We start from the raw sequence: 25,365 nt of genomic DNA, 5'->3' as shown, positions 1-25,365 counted from the left end.
TGGATGCGGTACTTTAAAAATATGATAGCAGAATATTTTTAAATCCATATGAAACGACTGACTGATGAAAAATAATGTTAATCTAATTTTTTAACAAATACCTGCATGTATCATAAACTTTTTATCATTTTTTACGCATCCATATTGTATAATCGTCAACAAAATATTTCACTCGGTCAATATGACAGCTAATTAATAGTCGCGTTTTGAAGCCGAAGTTTACCGATTATCATCTTTGTCAACAACCAATAAAGAAGCATGGATTTATAACATGTACACAACGACATTTTTTAACACATGAGATAATTTCTTGAACCTATTTAAGAGGAAGGAGAGAGATAGCATGGTAAGAGTTTAATTATCACGAGTTGGTGGACCGTTATGGAATTACCGTTTCACAGATGATATCAGATATGTCCCGTATGTCGTAACTAATCCCCTTCCCTTTTCGAGAATGTAATAACATGAGCAACACGACGGGTGCCACATGTGGAGCAAGATCTGCTTACCCTTTAGGAGCAAATGAGTTTTCTATGTTGTGTGTTGTGTACTGTTATTTGTCTGTTTGTCTTTTTCGTTTTTAGCCATGGCGTTGTCAGTTTATTACAGATCCATGAGTTTGACTGTCCCTCTGGTATCTTTCGCCCCTCTTTTAAAAGTTATCAAACATTTAAACTAGGAATTTCGTTATAAAGTTACGAAATGCACATTGGATGACTACTTTATGTTAATGTTTCAATATTAAAGTGAAAGTGTCATAGAGGTAACATTATAATTCACATCTACATATTGTGAATTATCAGAATTTGTTGGTTTTATAGATAAAGATGATCAGTCATCGATACTGTTTGGCTGTATTATATGTTTTATTATTTTTTTGTTCATATTTAACACTAATCGTGAGTATATCGAATATACTCCAACTTTACAGTGTAACACAACCAATTAACTGAGTAAGGTATCAACATACTGATTAATAATTGATACACTTTATGATGAATGAGTGCGCTATCATTTCTGTGATGACCATCGTTTTTGGTACATATATGACATAGGTTTTATGCTTTTTTGTTTCCTTACTTGTGTTTTGCCTGTCAGGTTTAGCCCAACCAGGTTTTAAATGATCTAGACTTGTTTTGAAACAACCGATAATCATGTTTTTGAATTTTCTGTTTCAAAATTTGGAAACTGTTCTAAATTATATATTAAAGAATATGTCTTCTTAATGCATATCTTTGATTCCTCGCCTGGCTATATTTTGAGTTGTTTTTGGTTTTATTAGCTCAAAAATTGTTGAATAAGTCTTGGATTTTTAAATAGTTTGGCATTGAGCGTCACTGACGAGTTATTAGTTGTCGAAATGCGCTTCTGATGCAGTAAAAATTTGTACCGTTTATTTTGTTATTACTTAAGAAGGGATTCAATCTCCTGACAATGTCTATCCTTTCACTAATGCTTATCTCTGGGTGTTTTTTTTACATTAAATCAAAGGTAAGGTGAGATTTAGGTTATGTGGATAGTTGTGCTTAGATAACATGATTTAATCATTTTCGTCAATGATTTATTACGTACATTTTATAAATACTTATTTTATGTATTCATTCATTCCTCTTTGAATGTCCGAACTTTTGATGGATAAAAAGGTGGATATAATTGTGATAACATTTTATATAAAGCGGACATGTTGATGTTGTTCGAATATAAACTCTTAGACCAATTTGTACAAGACCGACAGGCTGAACCGAATGTTTGGGGTGCTGGGTAAAGGTAACAGTCCGCAGAAAGACCAACACATTAAATCTTTTCCGAGCAGACAAGTCTTTGCACTTACTTTGAAATGTCGCTTGCTAAGCAAAGCAACAAATGCAAGTTGGACCCAACTAACGTTCGATAAGAAAATGCTTCCGAGAGATTACAATATCACCGATGTGGTTTTCCATATTTTGACTTTCGGTGTTACTTCTGAAGTTGAATAGAAAACAAAATATGGAACGAACGTCAGACATGTTTGCTATTATCTCATGCCTTTTTTAATTCTTGTTGTTTTCATCTCCTTATTTGTGCTTGTTTGTTTATGATTCGATATCGTTACAATTGTATCAATCAATCTGCTAAGTCATGATTATAAGGTTTGTGTTCTAAGGTCAATTAAATAAATATCCTGTTGCAAAAAAACACAGTTTCATAGTTTCCGTGAAAACAGACAAATAGTGTAATTTCCTGTTGACAGAGCATTAATCACCATTCGATCCTTTGAAACCGATTTTGTTTACTTTTTTAACGTAAAAGAATCAAAGATATCATATAACTATTTAATGTCTTGAATAGAGCAGTAAATGCAAAGACATTTTTATAGAAACAATGACGCAGTTTCTTAGCAAAACCTTTGAGTTCTGTACTTGGGCCTAAAATGACTTAATTTTCAATGTTCCCTCTCTCTCTCTCTCTCTCTCGTTAGTGTTTCATATCTGTTTTCCAAATCTTGAAATAAGTGAGCCATTTTGATGATATAAGGCTGAATGCGAAAAATAAATACAACAACTTATCTTTTTGTATTGTGGACAAATTACATAAATGAAAATTCACCAACATCATACCATCTGTACATATGTTGCTTGATGCTGTAATGAATAAGGTCAACTCGGGGTAAGCTTTCCGATAGTGTAATGCAATGCTTTGAGGAAACCAATTACAAAATGTATTAAATGTCTAAAATGTCAATGCTTATCAATATCAATACTTTTTATTATCATGATGACTTAGTTGACAATATATGGTATCATCCAAAAACATCTGAACGGTCCACTTTCTGATTAACCACTGACCACTAAACCTAATATTTTTTTCAAGTTCATATAACAAACTGTACGACAGAATTGAACTTAACCAACCCATACACATATTATTTGCTGAACGTGAAGCAAGTTTAATTTATCGATCAATGGCTTTGATGTTGGACTCGCACATGCTTTATAGAAATTGGATTTTGTACTCATTGAAATATTTCTCAGACTTATCTTTTCAACATATCAATGCTTTTGAAAAAATTGGTCAATGAATAATATCCTGTCTTTTCCCTTCAAGTGTAATTAATAAATATGCCTGGACATTTGCTTTCGGGTCATTATTTTTTACGATTATTCCGAAAGGAACATAAACTGTTATTGAGATCATTTATTGCTTTTTTATGGACATTCTTTTATAATTGTGTTTGCATTCCTCTAATATATCTTCCATGTGAAAATAAAGAGATTTGATATGATCTTCAATGAGACAACTCTGTGGACCGAAGATCAAATGACCTAAAATTCTAAACAAAATTTGGACACCGTACGCCCTTCAATGATGAGCAAAACCCATCTCGCATCGAAAGCTATAAACATGTTTGCTGTTATTCTGCCTTTACCAATATTGTCCTTGCCTCATAGTGATATATAAATGCTCAATGGCCAACTTTAAGCTCAGAGCTAAATTGTACAGTTTAATAACAAAATATATATGTACTTAAAGAAAGAGTTCAAAGTCCCCTTGGAAAAATTGAATTCTCAGTGCTTCGGAAAAAAAATGGCGCTTTCTTTGGTGTCTGCTTAATACGTGTCAACATTTCTTAGAGATCTATACGCGAGACTTTATCTTGGGCCATCTTTAAAAAAAATGAAACAATTTATAATCTTTTTCCTGTGCTTTCAGTGGAATCTCGTCTCTTAGTTTCTCCATTTTTTTCAAATATTTTTAGACTATTATAATCTCACCGATATTCATTTTAGAAGCTTGTCAAAGAAAAAATATATAGATAATATGTAATCAAATATCCTTTCTTAGATTTTATACAGCAATATTATTTCTTATATATAAAAAGAAGACGTGGTATGATTGCCAATGAGACAACTATCCACAAAAGACCAAAATGACACAAACATTAACAATTATAGGTCACCGTACGGCCTTCAACAATGAGCAAAGCCCATACCGCATATAGTCAGCTATAAAAGGCCCCGATAAGACAATGTAAAACAATTCAAGCGAGAAAATTAACGGCCTTATTTATTTAAAAAAATGAACGCAAAACAAATATGTAACATGTTCTTATGTTTGTTTGTGATTTTTACGAAGAAAATTAATATTTAACATATCAGCATTTGATATGTTTACGACAAACGACTTAATGCATATTCGCATAAGAAGATCAAATTATCTTAAAGTAAAAATCCAAGTAAACTACATTTCACTAAATTTCTTCAAATAGGTTCAATCATCAATTTTCTAACGTATGAATTCCACTTAGATTTTATAAAATCAGAGAATCATAGTCAATCGATATTTATTGATAAACTGGTTCTTATAAAAGCATTAACGTCATGTCATGATTTTTGAGACATTTACTCTTTAAATAAACTAGTAGCTAGATATAACTCTCAATTAAATGTGATTCAAGCAAAAAAAAAAATAATCTTAAAACCCATACCAGTTTGCATCGATAGGATTTCTTTCGCTTGATATAATCAAGACATTTCATATTGTTCAAGTGACAAATCATGTATATTTTCTAGGAGCAATTTTGTCGTAATTAAGTTTATAGACAGAATGGTCTTCGTAAAATCTACATAAATCTATGTTGATATTGACAAGCCCGTGTAAGCAAAAATTATACTGTTCCGTTTTCCCCATCATGATAAGAATTATATCATTCGTTACGTATTTATTTCCCAATCAAAAATCTATAAACAACGATTACTTCCACAGACGGAATCATAATTGTTATCTCTTGAGAAATTTAGTCCTGTATCAGGCTATATGATATTATCAACCATTCTAATTTAATACCATTTATAGCTTCCACGATGAAACATTAATGTTCTTGTTCTCTGGCTGCATTACAACCACGAAGATAAGACTGAAATCTATGTCTGTATATATTTCATAGAAAAATTAAAGTAATTTCAGAATTTCATTCTGGTATTCATTATTGCAAGTCATTGATCATTTGAAATACTTTAACATTTATTAAACGAGGTTATGTGAGTGATGTTGTAGAGAAAACTATAAGTGTTCCTTATCAAAATACCTAAATTACCTAATTAAAATTATAAAAAGAAGATATGGTACGATTGACAATGAGACAACTTTTCACAGACCAAAATAACTTGAAAGTATGCACCTATAGACTCAACGTTTCTTAAGTTTGAAAAAAATCTGTTCTGGACATATTGTATATCTACTAATATTCTAATTATGTCATCGCGTCGTTGGTCTCTTGGTAGCGTGCTTGCGTCGAGAAGTCATGGGTTCAATAACCGACCGGTTTAAACTTATGACTTCATAAATTGTTATTTGTTGATAATCTCAACAAGTACGTGGCATTTATGAGAACGAAAAATAACTTTTCTCTTTAGATTCGGGTAAATTATTGTGTCCGAGTAGGGTAACCTATCTTCTAATGAACTTTTAACAAGCACGTCAAAAATCCCATTCAGCATGTCGGTCTAAAATTCGGCAGGTTTCATATTATATATATTTTTTACATTACCATATAAGCGGTGGGTTTGGCTAGCCATAACACCAGGTTCATGCCACCAGTTTTTCTTGAATTGTCCTCATCAAAGTCCGGATTATACGGCAGTTGTTATCAAATAGTGCGTTTCTATATGTGTTGGCGTTGGTTATTGTTGCACTTTATTGTTTTCCTCTTATAGTTGATATGTTTCCCACGGTTTAAGTTTGTAATCCGAGTTTGTTTTCTCCCAATTGATTTATGAACAGCGGTAAACTACTGTTGATTTTGTCATGACTGGTCTTAAGTTTTCTATGTTGTGTCTTGTGTACTATTATTTGTCTATTTGTCTTTTTTTATTTTTCAGCCATGGCGTAGTCAGTTTGTTTGCAATCTATGAGTTTGGCTGTCCCTTTGGTATCTTTCGTACCGCTTTTGTAGTATAGAAGTAACTGATCATAAAAATAATAAATATCAATAAATTGACCATTCTCTACTGCCGAATCCAGATTTTCAAAGAGAGACTGAGGGGGGGGGGGGGGGGGACGGATATATCGTATTTTTAAGATCTACAGTTCATGTTCTTATTTGATCAGATAAAACAGAAAAAAAACTATTCCTTTACCTATAAGCTCCTTCCCGTTCCTAGCTAAAATCGCATAATTTCTTCTTTGAAATATTTTTTCCTTCATATGGAGACCAATTATTTCATGTTCGTCTGAGAGATCAATTTACAATTAGTTATAAAGGAAATTAATCTTCCTTAGTCGTAAAAGCATTGGGTTTAATGAACATTATAGCATATTATTACAATTGTGTGTATCATAAAATGTATGAAAACGATTTGAGTATCCATAAATGACAAAATTATAATATTTGCAATTTAGATGTGTCAAAGGCAGACAGTATGTGTCCTTAGAGAGATTATAAGAAATGAAAATATTACTCTGGCTTTTTTCACTTTCTTTGATTGCTTCCATTTTGATACCAGTAAGTCTCCAAATCTCATATAAATGGTTCTGTTCATTGCAATTTAGCTAAATCAACCACAAAGTGTGTAGTCTTTTAACAGAAAGTGCGGCAAACTGTAAATAAACGGTATTCGATGGTTCTTGTTTTACATATAAATGTTGGTTCTTTATGGGTATTATAACTTTTAAATTACTGGTGTAAAATGTAAGTGATTTTGTTATTATAAAAGCTCGATTTCCAAACCTTACCATTTTATCATGATTATTTTATCACTGCTTTAAATATTGTGTATTTGTGTGAATTTGATATATCGGTCAAAATTTGGTTCTCTTCATCAAATATAATACATAATATACTAGGCGGATCACTACATTGTACTGTTTTGCTATGTCATGTAAGTTGGAGACTCGGTTGGAGATCTTATCTTGTTGTTCTAAATGGTAAATAATTGGTTAAAATATTATCTGTTCCCTTTTTACAGTCTTTATGTTTGTATGATTTCTTTCTATAGAGATATTGTTCAATTGGACGTTTTTAAGACCCTTCAGTTTTGTCAAAAATCAAACCTACCTGTTCGTCAAGTAACTCTTACATGCATTTGCGATTTCTCTTTTTTTAACAAACAATTAGCAACGACACAACATAAAAATGTAACACACACAGAAACAGACTAAGCATTAGACAAGATTATATAGATACCTCCGTTGTTGCCACTTGAAAACGAACAGTTGTTTCAACAGTAAGAAGGAAGGGTAATTCTATTTTATTATTGACAATATGTTTAACACAATTTCAAATGCATAAAAATTACTTACACAGGGGGAAAGTTTTAGGACAAATATTATCAATTTTGAGTACTGATATGAAATAGTAATGGTAGAAAACGATGATCTTAACCGAAACTAAAATTTAACTGCATGGTAAGAAAGCTATGTAATCTCTTTTTGATACTAGCACATACTGAATGATGGTTTAGATTGTCCTTCTGTCCAAAACTTTACTTAACATTATTTTTCAGTTAATAACTGTCGTACTTAAAAGATTTCAGCTCCCTCAGCCACAACGCTCATAAGAGTCATTATACTATTTATACCGACTTTGCATTTTTAGACTTTCAGAAAATTCAGTGCAATTTTATGCACGCGTCTTTATTCTAGAACTACTTGTCGTCTGCAAAACCCATCATCTGGAATATAATTGTTGTAACACAAGACTTAAAAGTCATCTTTTGATATCGATATAGCAATATTTTATATCATAGCATCATTTTAATGAAGCAAAAAATTAATAGGCATATATATACATAAAAAAAATATTTGATTATTTTTTTTGAAAAATATACAAGATAGGGAAAAGACGCCTTTAGAAAGAACATATATATATATATAACAGTAAACGGATAAGGTTTCTATGTTACTACGAATCGATATGTAAGTCTGATGTTGCAGCGACTGCTGGATAAATCTGAATGAAGACTGAATGCTCAACAATAAATACTAAGCATAAAGGGAGAATGATATTAACAACCAAAATGTGCTGACTTTGGAGCATACCATGTACCGTTTTAAAAAAAAACCTGCCATTTTGGATTTAGAAAATTATCCATTTAAGAACATGGTTGGCCTATATGAGTAAGTCCAAATGCAAGACAATATACATGCATATTTTGCCCAAAGTAATAAAATTGAGAATGGAAATGGGGAATGTGTCAAAGAGACAACAACCCGACCATACAACAGACAACAGCAAAAGGTCACCAATAGGTCTATAATGCAGCGATTTAATTGACTATTGATATAAAAAATGATAAACGAAAAAAACCATATAAACCAAAACTCCCTCATCCCATACAGTTCGTTCTGTAAATTATACCGACTTTCGATTATAGACTATCCTAAAATTCAGTGAAATTTAATACACGCGTCTTTATTCTTGGTCTACTTGTCGTCTGCCAAATCCATCTTCTGGAATATTATTGTTGTAACAGAAGACTTAAAAGTCATCTTTTGATATCGATATAGCAATATTTCATATCATAGCATTATTTTAATGTAGCCAAAAAAAATTAATAGCCATAGATTTAATTGAAAATAATATCAGTCTGATGCTGTAGCAACTGTTTTTAAATCAGAATGAAAACTGGATGCTCAACAATGAACTCTAAGTGAGACTAACATTAACAAGCGATTTATTTAGGTTTTAAACACAGTTTTAACAAATTGTGTTTGAATCTGGTTCTGTTTTCTCACAATCGTTTGTGCTACCTTTTAAGGTGTTCATTTAAGGTTTCTAATAATAAAGTTCATGCACTATGGAACATAGTCGTACATGCTTATGAGTGTTATACTATTTGCAGTTTATTTTTTCTGTTGTTTTTTTTTTTGATTGTTTCAAAAATGAACATACATGATTTTTTTTTACATAAATAAGGCCGTTAGTTTTCTCGTTTGAATTGTTTTACATTGTCTTATCGGGGCCTATTATAGCTGACTATGCGGTATGGGATTTGCTCATTGTTGAAGGCTGTACGATGACCTATAGTTGTTTATATTTGTCTTATTTTTGTCTTTTGTGGATAGTTGTCTCATTGGCAATCAAGCCACATCTTCTTTTTATATACAGTGGACATTGCCGCTTTGTTTTCTTAACGTTTACACAAAAAAAATGAAACAGCAGTAATATATAAATACGAATTGATTTTGCATTAACCATGTCCCTTACATATCATTTCTATCTACGGGTTCTATAACATTCTGATTATTTTTTTTATTACATAGACATTTTTTTTATTACATAGTCATTGTCGAGCCTTCGACTTTTGTCGAAAAAGCGAGACTAAGCGATCCTACTTTCCGTCGTCGTCGGCGGCGGCGGCGGCGGCGTCCACAAATATTCACTCTGTGGTTAAAGTTTTTGAAATTTTAATAACTTTCTTAAACTAAACTGTATTACTTCCAAATGTAAATAGAAGCTTGTTTATGATCATAAGATAGTATCCAGAAGTAAATTTGGTAAAAATTAAATTCCATTTTTTCCGTATTTTTCTTATAAATGGACTTAATTTTTCTGCGGGGAAAGATAACATTCACTCTGTGGTTAAAGTTTTTAAAATTTTTAATAACTTTTTTAATCTATCCTGGGTTTGTACCAAACATGGACAGAAGCTTGTTTATGATCAAAAGATAATATACAGAAGCAAATTATGTAAATAAATAAATCTGTTTTTTTCATATTTTACTTTTAAATGGACTTAGATTTTCTGCCAGGAAACAGCACATTCACTCTGTGGTTAAATTTTAAAAAAAAATAATAAATTTCTTATACTACTTTTTATTTGTACCAAACTTAGACAGAAGCTTCTTTATGATCAAAAGCTAGTATTTAGAAGGAAATTTTGTTAATATTTTGTACCTGTGTATCTGTATTTTACTTATAAATGGACTTATTTTTTCTTCCGGTTTACATTACATATAGTCTGCAGTTTTTAAACATTTATTAGATTCATAAACTATCCTGGATTTTTACCAAACTTATACAGAAGCTTCTTACAATCAAAAGATAGTATAAAAAGGAAAATTTTTATTGATTTTTTTCCTCATTTTAATTGAGCCGGTGATTTTCAGCAAAAGTAGGCGAGATACTAGGTTCCGTGGAACCCTTACAAGTTTGTTTTTTTATAACTAGTTGTTACATCATCATGAACTATATTAGTTTTACCAAAATACTAATTACTTATCTCAACCTGCAATGTGTTAGACCACAGAATAACACCAGACTGAATTGCAAAATGGACATTTCGATTCTAACAGCAAGAATAGCGGCAATGTAATTTTTTGCACAGATATCGGTTGATGATTTTAAGAATTTTTCTACACTCTTCTATTCTATAACAAAAAAAATAAGACATCAGCTGTCACATCGATCTTGGATAACCGTTTTCCATAACTGACTTGTGTTCTGCGTTCTCTAAATCGTCAATGTATTTATATAAATTGGGAGAGGGAGGAGGAATTGATAACTTAAGAAACTCGTTTGAATCTAACAACATCTTTTAGTGTCTGTCATATGTAATTATAAAAAAGAAATTTGAATTTACCACTTTTTCATTCATTGGCTGCTATTTATACACTTTCTCTAGCCTTCAATATAAGTGTAAAGAAGGAACACTGTGTGTTGTTTAAGTGTACAACACTAATAATCATGCCACAGTAAGAAACAGCAATGACAGTGATCTTAATTTTTGGTTATGGTAACCGTATAGTGTTTTGGCTAAGTATTCAGAGACGTCAAACACTGATAATCATGTCAGAGTAAGGAAGAATGCATGGTATCGTGTCTTTTCGATTTTTGTAAGGTCTACAGTCATGACAGTGGCGGATCCGGATTTTTTTTTAATAAGTTGGAACCCACTGACTGCCTAAAAGGGGATCCGCTACAGTCATGCTTTGGGGATTACCTAAAAAAACAACCAAATTTTTCTCACAAAAAGGGGGTGGACCCTTTTGGCTCTCCCCGTAAATCAGTCACTGTCTCTATCTTTTGCACATTTTTGTCAATACCAGGTGCATCGCAGGTTTTTGTTCCCCTTAATAGCCAACCATTTTTTTCCACAAAAGGGGTTGGGTCTCTAGGCTCTCCCCATTAGTCAGCCTCTTTCTCTATCTTCTGCACATCGAAGTCAATACCAGGTGCATCGCAGGTTTTGATTTTGAGTAGATAAAGATTTAAAATCTTTTATTTTACAAACTAGAGATACTATATCAGATCACTTATATTGTCGTTTTAGGTCCCAATTGTCTATACATATCACCATGGATCTATAAATTGTGGACAATAAAAGTTTATTAGTTCCTGATGACGCTTAACTAGAAAAAAAAACCACTTCTAACTCAGTACGCACAACTTGTATCTTTGTGCATAATGAAACAACTGAACTTTTGACATTTACCTACAACATAATGTAAAATTGATCTCTCTTTTCCAAACTATTGGGTGTATATCATTTACCTTTTAGTCCGATACATTGGTTCATATATTCATATTGATCTATAAATAATGGATTTTTGTGTAAAAGTATAAATGTATTGTGTGGTTATGCAGTTGTAAACTTGATTTCTACTGGCTGCCTTGCCATCTGCTAAATAACCATGTTCGCCGTACACAACCCAATCAAATTGTCCCAATAGAAGAAACCTTCTTACAAAACATGTGCCTGTAGCCAATCAGAAATCGCGTTGTAATATGTTGACCTTTAACCAATGTGCTTAAACTATTGACCTGAAATCATGTGTGCTATAAAAAGAACAAAGTAAGGTACACGCTGTCTTGTGATAACCTTCGTGTATTGCCCTACATAAGGCCAGTTGACTTATTAGCCTGTCCGCTTGTGGAATTTTCCACTGGTTGACATATATACATGCATGACGCAATCAATGACTCTATTAATCTAGAGAAATTCAAATAAAATATATTTATTATACATCTGTGCATTATATTATACAAACTAAACAGTAATAACAGATTTAAAAAAAAAAGTTTTTCGTCCAGAAAACTCTTAAAAATATAAATAAGAAAAAAAATATACGATGGAATGACACAAAGTGAAATGCTCCCGATCACATTAAACAAAACGGTAAAAAAAATATGTTCTAAAACTATCAGATCTGTTCTTCTAAAAATGAAGTCATTCTTTTTTATAAACAATAGTTACGGAACAGTTGTTGAAAACTTGTGGACAAAGTGTAGTACGATTTATGTTTACGGCAGTTTCAGGAAAATCGTTTAACCGTTCATTTAGATTAACACCTTGCAACGATTCATTAAATGACTGTGTGCTGTTTCCTTGTTGGGTTGTACTTAAATGTTTTGGATTAAACGTATTGCATGGCAACGGTCCACTAAATGGCAACGGCGGCGCTTTGTGTTCCTTAGCAGATGTATACAGGGTCTTTGTCCAACGTTATAAGTAATGGAACTACGTTCTGTGCTCATAAGTGTGGTGCTGGCTGTTGTGATACTCGGTTGAGGAAGAAATGTAGAAGAAGGACCAATTGCTAAAGTTTTAGGAGGCACTGAGCTTGGTAAAGCACGAATAGTTGATGATGTTTCACCAGCAGTTAAAGCTAATGCTTTAGAAGGTTCAGTGATGCTTTCTGTTAACTTCTGTCCCATACGTATCTCATCATCATTATCAACCCGCTGATACAAAGAAAGGGATGCTACTGACTTATGTCCAGTTACGGCCATGATCTGTGCATTGCAATATGAGTTTTTAGCTAGAACAGTAGCCCCGGTAGCACGGATTGAATGGTAAGTGTAAATTTCAGACAAGATGTACTTCTTGCTCAGGTATGACATGAAATTGCCAGGCGTTTTTTCGCCCACAGGAATGTTATAATACCACGAAGGCTCCTCTTCCCCAAACTGATCTTTTGGTCTCTGCCATAGTTTGTCACACTCTGGATTTAATTTGTTTAAATACTTTTCAAAGGAGGACACAGGGCAATATTCAGAACCGGAATTTTCTGGCATTATCCCTGACGTTTTTTCTTTGTCACTGCTGCGATGGTTTTTTGTCAACGCATCTAAAGTTTTAACCACATATTTAAGCCCCGTCTTCGGATCTTTTTTTACAGAAAACGTGGATTTTGTCATTTGTGGCATATTTTCCATTCCCCGTCTACAAAAATACAGGCGAATACCAAACTGAACTTTATTTTGAAGTCCAAATGGAGTATTTGGTGATAAATATATTGAGGTATACATTTTTCTTTTGTCAGCTTCGTCAATAGACGGATAATGCTCAACGTCTCCTAATCCCATGCGTTTAAGTTCTGCCATTGCCGCTTTAAAATTTTCTCTGGAAGCGCTAAAACTTTCATCATTCACGATGTCAATTTTTTTATTGTACGGTGGAGCCTTTAAATATCTATTCAATGAGTATCTCAAGCATTGCAGTGAATTTGTTTTATAACGATTGCCATCAGCTTTACGCACATCCATATAAAAATGACCCAACACTTCATCTAGTTTTAAGGTGTCATACTGTTCAAATCCAGGATCCATTTTCTTTACTTTTAAATACTCCCTGAAAATAGTGGCTGCTGCTATATTCTGCTTTATTGTTTTGTCAGCACTCATTTTCAAACGTTTTTGTTCAATTTCTTCATCACTAGTATCAACAAATCGTCTTTTACCAGACTCCATCTTCAGTTGGCATAAAAACACATGAACTATGCACTACATGGAAAATCAATAGATCATCAGGTTACACGATACACATTAAGAGTGAGGTCAGTGGGCGGAGTTAACATGTTAATATTGCGTAGTGAAATCTAGGACACTTGTGTATTAAACGTTTCATTAATTATATACCTAGTACGGTTAGCATAACCACACAAAAATGTTATCATGCTTTGACCCAACTAGCATGATTATTTAGACGGAGTCGAAAATTGTTGAACGGTTCGGGCTTTCGCCCTCACCGTTCAACAATTTTCGACACCGTCTAAATAACCATGTTAGTTGGGTCGCCCTCACCGTTCAACAATTTTCGACACCGTCTAAATAACCATGTTAGTTGGGTCAAAGCATGATAACTTATAATATGTTTCCATTACTTCTCATTTACATTAAAATCTGTTACAGGTATGTGTAAGACTATATAAGATTTGGTTTCTATTCAATATGTTCAATAAAACAGGTGTTTATTGTGTTTTATTTCCCAAAGGATTTTTAATTATTTGGCTAGACAGTAAGTATGAATATTTAGAAAATAAGAATTTAGAGACATCGTCATGGAATGCAAATCATAAACATGTACATGAACCAATAACACAAATTAAAACGAATTTTTTCACACGAAAAATCTTTCACACTAATGCAGTAATGTAACTGAAACTGTATTTTGCCTGGTACATTGTATTATAACAAAAATGTTTAATAAAGTAGTTTTTACATTTGGATAAGAATGCCTCCATATTCGTTTTTTAATTTTGGTTTTTGGTTTAAAATGTCTGTCTTTCTTTTGCGTAAACTCTCAAAATTTCTAAAATATCAAATTTTAGCAGTTTTGCTTTATCTAGCAGCAGTTATAATTTGGTATCATATAAAAACAAATGTGTTAGTCTCGAAGTCCAGGTTCTGTGACTTGAAGTGAATATTGAACAAAAACGGCATAAAATAATAAATTTGGTGGATTCAGACTGTAGTATATTAAAAGGACAAATCATTAACGTCTCTTGCATATAAGTTGATATACAAGCAAATATAAATATCGATAAGACAGCAACCTCACGACAAGAATAAACACACGACAACATACTGTCGTTAACCATAGAATTGGGTCTTCACAATTTGCAAGCTCTGAATAGTCCAGTTTACAATATTAATTTATCTTGAAACAATCAAAGATTTACAATAAAACACCAAATTAACCATGTAAATAAACAAATAAACAGATATGACAACCAATATAAAACATACATACAGAATGTGGCGAGATTAAAAATGTTAGCGATATCCCATCCCTCTACTAACCTGGGAGAGGTGTTATATCAGTACAAAATAAGAACGAACTATAAAAATCAGTTGAAAAAGATTTTACTCATCAGATGGATACAAATACGAAGACTACAACCCAACTAGCATGATTATTTAGACGGAGTCGAAAATTGTTGAACGGTTCGGGCTTTCGCCCTCACCGTTCAACAATTTTCGACACCGTCTAAATAACCATGTTAGTTGGGTCGCCCTCACCGTTCAACAATTTTCGACACCGTCTAAATAACCATGTTAGTTGGGTCAAAGCATGATAACTTATAATATGTTTCCATTACTTCTCATTTACATTAAAATCTGTTACAGGTATGTGTAAGACTATATAAGATTTGGTTTCTATTCAATATGTTCAATAAAACAGGTGTTTATTGTGTTTTATTTCCCAAAGGATTTTTAATTATTTGGCTAGACAGTAAGTATGAATATTTAGAAAATAAGAATTTAGAGACATCGTCATGGAATGCAAATCATAAACATGTACATGAACCAATAACACAAATTAAAACGAATTTTTTCACACGAAAAATCTTTCACACTAATGCAGTAATGTAACTGAAACTGTATTTTGCCTGGTACATTGTATTATAACAAAAATGTTTAATAAAGTAGTTTTTACATTTGGATAAGAATGCCTCCATATTCGTTTTTTAATTTTGGTTTTTGGTTTAAAATGTCTGTCTTTCTTTTGCGTAAACTCTCAAAATTTCTAAAATATCAAATTTTAGCAGTTTTGCTTTATCTAGCAGCAGTTATAATTTGGTATCATATAAAAACAAATGTGTTAGTCTCGAAGTCCAGGTTCTGTGACTTGAAGTGAATATTGAACAAAAACGGCATAAAATAATAAATTTGGTGGATTCAGACTGTAGTATATTAAAAGGACAAATCATTAACGTCTCTTGCATATAAGTTGATATACAAGCAAATATAAATATCGATAAGACAGCAACCTCACGACAAGAATAAACACACGACAACATACTGTCGTTAACCATAGAATTGGGTCTTCACAATTTGCAAGCTCTGAATAGTCCAGTTTACAATATTAATTTATCTTGAAACAATCAAAGATTTACAATAAAACACCAAATTAACCATGTAAATAAACAAATAAACAGATATGACAACCAATATAAAACATACATACAGAATGTGGCGAGATTAAAAATGTTAGCGATATCCCATCCCTCTACTAACCTGGGAGAGGTGTTATATCAGTACAAAATAAGAACGAACTATAAAAATCAGTTGAAAAAGATTTTACTCATCAGATGGATACAAATACGAAGACTACAGAGAGTGGACCTGACCAGGTACTTGTATATCTCAACAACAAAAAGACTCTAAATACAACTTTACACTAGTAATTTTTGGGCCCTTTATAGCTTGTTGTTCGGTGTGAGCCAAGGCTCCGTTTTGAAGGCCGTACATTGACCAAAATGGTTTACTTTTATATAAGTTGCTATTTGGATGGAGAGTTCTCTCATTGGCACTCACACCACATTTTCCTATATATATATTTACTGACAGTACTCACTGTTACTGACAGCTAGTTCAAAGCCACGAACAAGAGTCCATTTTATTTATGACTATTCGTTGAAAGATTAAGTTACATTATGTAACTTAATCTTTCAACGAATAGGGTGTAAAAAGAATGGAAAATCATAAGCATACTTCTTTTATTATAGTAATGATAATTTATTTTAATATCTATATATGTCATTTGATGAATTGTTTGTTTGATTTTGTTTAGATAGTTTACTTACTATTCATATCACAAATCTAAGTACTACGAATTGATTCGCTTAAATGTATGAAATTTTCTACGTAATACATCAACCGATATTATAGTTTAGGACCGCGGGATTTCAGTATTCATTGAGCTTGCATTCATCATCATTATTATTTCATTATCTCTAATACGGTGTGATATCGACGATTCTAATATGACGTGCTTCTTTCGCTTTGTAAACAACACTGTGTGAAAATTCTCGATATATCTATACTTAGCGCAGACTCAGAGATAAACATAATAATGGATGTTACAATATACCTCCCACGTAAATCCACATGTATTTGAACCTACATTGCAAACGCTTTGCCAATTTTATTGTATTACTAATTTTAATTAAAAAAAAAACATTACAGAACTTTTATTCTTATTCAGATGCATAATAAAAAGAATTAATGTATTGCAACTAGTTTTGTTTATTTCCTAAATATAGTAACACTGTATATTTTGTGCAATGTCAATTTCATCATGGAACACTTTCTCTACAATGAGGGGTTCATTAAGGGATGCAAATAAGCTTGATATTTATGTTACGATTTAAGAAAATATCAATATACTAATTTAAGTTGCAGTATAAAAACAATATTTAGTCAATATCACAAAAATAAAAACTTTTTTGTAACCAACGAAGTTCGTATAAGATTGTATTAAAATGGAATTCTGAGGTTTTCTATTCTATTGCCTTTGATTCAGCGAGTCAACATGGCAGCTCCTTCTATACGAAATGTCAATTTTGGATTTGACGGTAGCTTACGAGAAAACATGTAAATTAAAAATCGGAAATATTGGGTTTGAGAATTAAACATATTTTTTCTAGCGGTTATTAACGAAATAATTAATGCAAGTTAAAGATGTATGAGAATATTTGAGCTTTATCTAACAAGGAGTAAAAAAGAACAGCTCCACACACGGCGTACCAACCCTCGCTTCAGTATTTAAATTAACTTATTTGTCCTATTAGAATCGAAATAATTCATGGAAGCCATAGATTTGTTGTAAATTTACACATGGCCTGGGCCGTGATATTCGTTAATTTTATCCCTCGCTAACGCTCAGGATAAAATTCGAATATCACGGCCCAGGCCATGTGTAAATTTCCAACAAATATATGGCTTCCATGAATTATTTCTTAATTATTATTGTGATATTGTTACGATTTTCTATTTAGCCAGTATTTCTTAGTTTCATTGTACAAAATGTATCATATGCCCTTCAATGCATGTATTGTTAGTCTAAAATAACATTTAAAATCCATATCCATGTATTTGCTCCAAGTCACGATTCTATATATTCTGACATTTATTGTATTTGATTTTTAATTTGCAATTCGTCCTCATATAACACATATTTTGTGTCCGAGTGTAAATAAAAAACAAAAATTGAAACTGTCATTGGTCATTGGTAACTAACATGTTTAACCCCGCCACATTATTTATGTTTGTGCCTGTCCCAAGTCAGGAGACTGTAATTCAGTGGTTGTCGTTTGTTTATGTGTTGCATATTGTTTCTTTTTCATTTTTTTTTTTGTACATAGATTAGGCCGTTAGTTTTCTCGTTTAAATCATTTTACAATGTCATTTCGGGGCATTCTATATCTGACATGCGGTATGGGCTTTGCTCAGTGAAGGTCGTGCTGTGACCTACAGTTAATAATTTCTGTGTCAGGCATTTGGTTACTTGTGGAGATTTGTCTCATTGGCAACCATACCTTCTCTTCTGTTTTATATCTTATGAAAGTCATTTTTTAAATAAAATGCTCAATTTACTTATTTTATATTAAAAACCCGTTTTAGCAATTTTTATTGGTTTCGACAGGAAATCTCCCAATTTAGCTTTTGCTGTATTTATTTATTAATCATCAAATCGAATCCTTTTTTTATTTTGTTGTAACCTTAATTCGTTTAACGATTTTTAAGCGAGGGTGTTTAAACATGTTTATTATCACGCTCAGTATACTTCTATTGTTGTCACTTTATGATAAGTGAGTTTACCTTACACAGTCACATCTGATCGATTATGTTTCGATAATGAAAAATAAATACTGACCCGTGACTAGACGAAAATATTTCTTTATCAGATCATTGGAGATATTATTAAAAAATTTGAATGGTGAAATTTACATCGTGTAACAGGTATGTTGAAATTCGTATATTGTAAAACTTTGACACACCCCTTTTACACATGAATACTATATGTTGTAACACGACCTCGCTATTTTGATTAAAACATTGATTTGCGTACCGATTTTTATTGTTAAATTGAAATATTGTTACTTTAAAGTATCATATATGTAGGATATGTAAATAAACGGAAGTAATATAAACGAAGATATCATATTTGTTTTTTTTTTCGTCACGGTATGTTTTGTTTATCTATTATTGCGCAATTTCTGATTATTTGAATGTTCTTTATCAAGACATTGTCGTTATCATAAACTCGCATGGCTTTAATCATCATGGCGGCTTCTAACCCATCCGTTCCCATCCAACGTCTAACCCCAATAGCACTTGACCCAAATAGATTTAGTTGCATTTAAAAACCAACCCGGACATAAAGTAGATTATACTTCCTTCATTTTTGAAGTGCGAACACATGTGATTTATATGTTTCCTTGAAAATACGAATTCTAGAGGATACGCGTATGTGTCTGCTTGTATTGTAAGCCCAATGTAAGTGCAATATTTGGACCACGTTTATGAAAAGGCTTGAATTGGCGGTAAGCTCTCATTCATTAAATGTATTTATTTTAAATGTATATTTATATCCTTCAATGGCTTGTAACTTTCAAGCAAAAGCACAATACAAAAAGAAAGAAACACCATAGCAATTATATATAAAAAGATTGTGTGGTATAATTGCCAATTAAACAACTCTCCACATACGATCACATAACACAGAAATTAACAACTAATTGTCATCCAATAGGCCTTCAACAATGAACAAAGCCAATACCGCATAGTCAGCTATAAAAAAAGGCCCCGAAATGACAAATGTTTAACCATTCCTATGTTAATATCATAGAGGAATCGTATATTTTTCTGATAAAGACTGGTCTACTTTCCGCTGTTCACTATGGACCTTTTTTTTCAATGGAATACCAAAGACATTATACATTCAGAAATATATATTCGGCAGTTTTGTTATTTGACATTCCTTATATAAATCATTACGCTTTGATTTTTGATTTCTATTTCTATTTTTATAGTTTATTTTATCTATATATAATTCAGTAATCCTTAAAATTGTATGTGTTCAATTTACAAAGAATCGAGATCGAAGTTTTAAAACATTTGACAGGTCATTGACAATTTGATAAGAAGATAATAATCATATTAGTCCCATTATTAATACGATCAAAGTACTTTTGTTTAAATTCACTTGTCAAAATCCTTTTCTACAAATCCGTGTGGTAGTATAATGAACTTATATATGTATGTATGCGTTGAGTAAACAGATATTTATATTCGTCGGTGGTGATAAATGCAATCTTTAATTCATATATAGATATAGATAATAGCAAGAAATATTGACTAAAACAACTGATAAAATCAAATAAATGCATAGTAACTAAATTAGGTGTGGAAGGTTTATCTCTTATTCATTCAAATTAAAGATTATGTTTCTATCATAACATTTCCGGACTTGTATGATATATTACGACAAATATGATAATATCTGCGTTTGTGGTAGTTTTTTTGTAAGAAAAGAAAGAAATCACACATGTATCAATATTTGCGTGTGGTCCAAGTTTTAATTGTGACTTTTAGATACGCATATAACTTTTAAATTCAAGATTAGTATACAGTACCTAAAACAAAAGGAAGGGCCCCATTAAGGGTTTCCTTTAAAGTTAATGTTATGCATTTTGTAATTTGTGATTGATGTTAAAAAGAGGAATTGATATCAAGGGGACAATCAAAACCCTTGTCGAAAAACAATACCCAGACAAAAGCATGGCAAACATGAAAATCGACTAAAAGAAAAACAATGGTCTACAAAATAACATACTATTTTAAAAAGACTGAACTAAGCAAACACTATACGTTAAATTTCATTTCTTGAATATTGAATATTCGTACAAGTTGGAATAATAACATATTTATAGCATTGTGATTAAAATATAGATCCTGTGTCCAAAAAGTCAATCAGTTTAATTTTGGAGACAGGATCTATAATTTAATCAGATCGTATCATTTTATAATTATTATCATATCCAGCTAAACCCACACTTCTCGTTTATAACTCGGATGCTCGTTATTATTCCAGCTTAATAAAAAACTGAAAAGATAAGATGAAAAGTAAAAGTGTAAATACAGTTATACACTGAAGATAATCGTCTTAGCCTTCAAAGACTCTAAGTGACAGGTATGAAGGGAATAAGAATTTATAAAAACATGATTTAAAAGGTAAAAAACATTTATTGATATATATATATATCGAATGTTTGGATTAGATAGTTTAATATTGTCAGTGATTAAAATAGTTTCTTTTTTATTCATTAACTTTTCGTTTTATTTAATATAGGTTCAACAACAGTGTGATTAAATATCAACAAACATGTCCTGAAGGTGTTGATAGGAATGTTCTCTTCAAAGCCGATCATCTTTTTGCATTCAGCCGTTTCTTAACATATAATGCTTCCGCGGATACCATCTATTTATAGAGGCATTCTTACACTGGTTGGAATAACTTTATTACTATTCATGCTTTTAATGCAAGGGAACAGACCAGATACTGTTAATTTACGACGTTTGGAAATTCAGAATGAGGTTGTGGGTTCTGCTAAAATCCGGGAAGAGTTTGGAATGGAAAAGTCTACTGCAAATATAAGAACAACACTAAGAACAATAAAAGAGACTGTACGATATCAAAATATAGATACTCGAAATATAGTAAACCCTCATAATTTTTCGTACTTGAAAAACCCTGTTAACATTTGCAGTGAAAAGGATATATACATGATAACATACATTCATACATCACCAAAGAATTTCCATAAGCGCCAAACCATCAGAAGCACGTGGGGAGACAAACGTCTGCTCGAGCAGTACAAAACGAAAATCGTGTTTGTGATGGGGAGAGTGGAGGATACAAAAGTAATGAACAAATTAGACCTAGAAAATGCTCATTATGGAGACATAGTACAAGAAGATTTCTTAGATTCCTACAAAAATTTAACTTATAAAGGCATCGCGGCTTTGAAATGGATATCAAATTATTGCAATAATACCGTGTTCACTTTGAAAACAGACGATGATATTCTAGTCAATATTTTCAAGCTTGTGAAACATTTAAAAGAAATTGTAGAATTTCAGCTAGGTCACAAGAATCTAATTTTGTGCAATCAGTGGTTACGTATGGCAGTATTAAGAGACAAAAATAGTAAATGGTATATTCCAAAAGAAGACTTTACACCGGACTATTTCCCGCCATATTGTTCTGGCTCGGCATTTGTGCTGAGCACTGATATGACTAGTCGGATGTACAATGCTTCTTTATATGAAAAGTTTTTCTGGGTTGATGATTACTACATCACGGGTATGTTACCTAGCCATATAAAAGTGAAACAGAAACGATTAAACGAAGCTTATATACTCAATGGTAGGGTAGTTTATGACAAGTTAGTGAATGATACGAAAAATCAATTGATGTTTTTTCATGTGCCTAAACTAAATACAATTTTTTCAATGTGGAGATTAATCAAACAGCGACTTAAAATGCATATTCAAGAGGAATTCACGTGGTCACCCGTAGTTTCTCCTAGTACAGTTATGTAATATGCGTAGTTAGAATTTGCCTAAATTATGTTAATAAGTAATTTCAAACCAACTCTCATTATGATTAGGAAGAGTCATTTACTCACTCTCTGTTTCAAGCAAATTATGATATTTTTAACAAAATGTGCAGTTATATGCCTTGAATTGAAACTTGCCTCAACCAATTTTATTCAAAACCTTCATGAAATCCAGAACGTATTTTTTTTTAATTATTTCTTTATTGCATTTCTTATTTACATTGTTTACATTTTACTGTTTTGCACATACATGTACGTTTAATTCATATCATTACTCTCTTTTAAATTATCATTTCAAATACACATAAAATGTACGGGTATGTATGTCAAATGTGCCAATACTGTTTGAAATATACACCAATTTTAGATACATAAGAGTTATTTACAAGGAAATGAACAACATTATAAATATAATTTATTCAAATTTAACAGTCGGATGCAACATAAATATGGCTTTAATAAAACCGCACCTTAATTTCACGATTCAACACGTTATAAATGTTAGTACTATAATACTATAAATATAAGTCCCAGATATAAAATGTTAGCAAATTGTGACGCAACCAAGTAAAACCAAAGATTTTATTCGTAGTTTTATATGTTGTATACATTTTAAATGGTTAAACTCTTTGATGCAAAACAAATAAATAACAGGCTTTGAAAATATATAAATGCAAGTTAGGTGCTACTATGGAACCAAATTGGATAACATGGGAGATAAAAATGGCCGTGTAAGTTCGATTGTTTTAAAAATACATTTTTTTTTAATATAAAATTAAATCGGTTACAGGTTGGGTTGGCCTTTAAAAAATCCTCTCATTGTTGTATATAAAGATAAAACATATAAAGTGTAGAGTGTTTATGATCTCAAATCCAAGATACTCCTTTATTTTTAATTTTTGGATAGAAACGATAATGTAAAATGATAGAAATGATAATGTAAAATGATAATGTAAAAATGTATTATGGTCTGAATAACGTACGATTCCTACGAAAATTATAGATTATCAACTCCTCCTTGTATTTCTTGAACATTTGAAATTCTTAGCACGATCTTTTCAATTTTAGTTTTTCCAATTCAATTTTCTATTCGAATAGATTAATGAACCAAAAGCAAAAATCGATTTTAATTTGTAGCAATTTTCTTGTCAATTTCCAAAATAATTAAATTTCTCAAAAGTAAAATCTGATTTACAGAAGTGTCAAGTATGATAAACTGAACCGTTTTATTTAATTTGCTTCCATGTAAAAGTTTTGTAGTATAATTCACAATCATCGTGTGAAGGATAGCAAGTCTCTCATTATACTACCTCCTTAGTCTATATATAGCAAAGCTACCTTTTGAAAGTGTTTTATAATGGGAAATAAAACTTATTTAACAAGATTTACATATTCACATGCATTTGGGAGTCATAAACTGACTTTTAAACGAAACATTTATTAGTCTTTTGAAATAGATTATCTTATTGAGAAATGTTAAGTTAAACGAGAAGGTGTAAAAACTCGTAATGACGGTGCATTCCAGTAAGTGGCTTGTGACGTTGACTCAGCAACTCGGATTACAGGCTTGAAACATGTATTAAATCTCATCAATCATGAAGTCAAGGGCTACACATGGTTGTATAGGTTTAAAAAATGGGACGTGGTATTTTACTTATATTGGAGGGAATGCTTTTGATTTTAATACCCTAAAAAACTTAACATATAATGCTTTCTCGAATGACATATATTTATAGAGGCATGCTTACACTGGTTGGTATAACTTGTTACTATTCATGATTTTAATGCAAGGGAACAGACGTGGGTTTAATTTTTTATTTGAGGATAGCGTATTGGAGGGAATGCTTTTGTTTTTTTAATACCCTGAAAAACTATAAACACTAACAATTAGATGAGAGCACAATAAAAAGCTTACTTTTTTAGGTATGATTATTAAATATGAATAAAAAATGAGTTTTTCTACAAAAATATATCAAAAAGAATTTCTAAACACATAGACACACACAATATACTCATTTAGACAATTAAACATGCACATTACTAAACTGATTAGTTAAGTTTTATGCGGCATATTGTTAACAAATCTTGCTAGAAGGATAATGCATTTAAACTATATCACTTGTTCAAATTAAAGAATACTGGATTTTCCAAGCATTCCTTCTTATTTATTCGGAAACCTTATACACGCATACTTTTTATCATTATCTAGATTTTTATATTTACTTTTTTAGCGTTTCGAACATTTTTTACAAAGCGCTGGCTGGTAGACTTCTAGTCATAGGTCATGAGTCATAGGCCATGAAATGCAGCTTCCTTGTGCAATTTTAATTGAATTATGTGTAAATTGTGATAAAAATGAATTCCATGTTGTTATTATTATTACTATTCTTAAAATTGTTGTTTTATTAAAAATAAACTTTAAATATCAAAACAGTGTTATTGTTTGATTTACTTAATATATTCTTGAGAACATATATACAAGGTGGTGGATAGAGGGAGCTACAGAACATCTCACTGTTAACGACGAAGGAAACCCACAGGTCACTTGTCAAAGGGTCTTAGTAAATACAATCTATGATTTTGTCTCGCAAGTCATCGTATATAAGTTTCATTCACATGGATACCATTGAACATAACAAACGTATGTACTAACTTATGGAATTTTCGAATTATTCCCTTTATTTTGATTAATTATCATGCTGTTGTTTTCTAAACGTACAGTGAAAAATAGTTCACACATGATAATCACGAGGACAA

At 31.6% G+C, this 25,365-nt stretch overlaps 1 protein-coding gene across 7 annotated transcripts in view; it reads left to right on the top strand.

Moving 5' to 3' along the window:
- LOC134724621 (beta-1,3-galactosyltransferase 1-like) overlaps window positions 1-23,365 on the top strand; it is a 41,086-nt gene extending 17,721 nt beyond the window's left edge. The window contains exons 1-2 of one of the 7 annotated variants that reach the window (XM_063587769.1): window positions 18,746-18,946; window positions 21,339-23,365. In XM_063587769.1, coding sequence (XP_063443839.1) covers window positions 21,449-22,591 — 1,143 coding nt within the window. In that variant the 5' untranslated portion in view covers window positions 18,746-18,946; window positions 21,339-21,448 and the 3' untranslated portion in view covers window positions 22,592-23,365. The other 6 variants (XM_063587805.1, XM_063587781.1, XM_063587761.1 and 3 more) reach the window with 6 other exon arrangements.
- Window positions 23,366-25,365: the final 2,000 nt, after the last annotated feature.

Source organism: Mytilus trossulus, chromosome 1, assembly GCF_036588685.1.
Source record: "Mytilus trossulus isolate FHL-02 chromosome 1, PNRI_Mtr1.1.1.hap1, whole genome shotgun sequence".
Classification (NCBI taxonomy): Eukaryota; Metazoa; Mollusca; class Bivalvia; order Mytilida; family Mytilidae; genus Mytilus; species Mytilus trossulus.
This window is presented reverse-complemented; position numbering and strand designations above follow the sequence as displayed.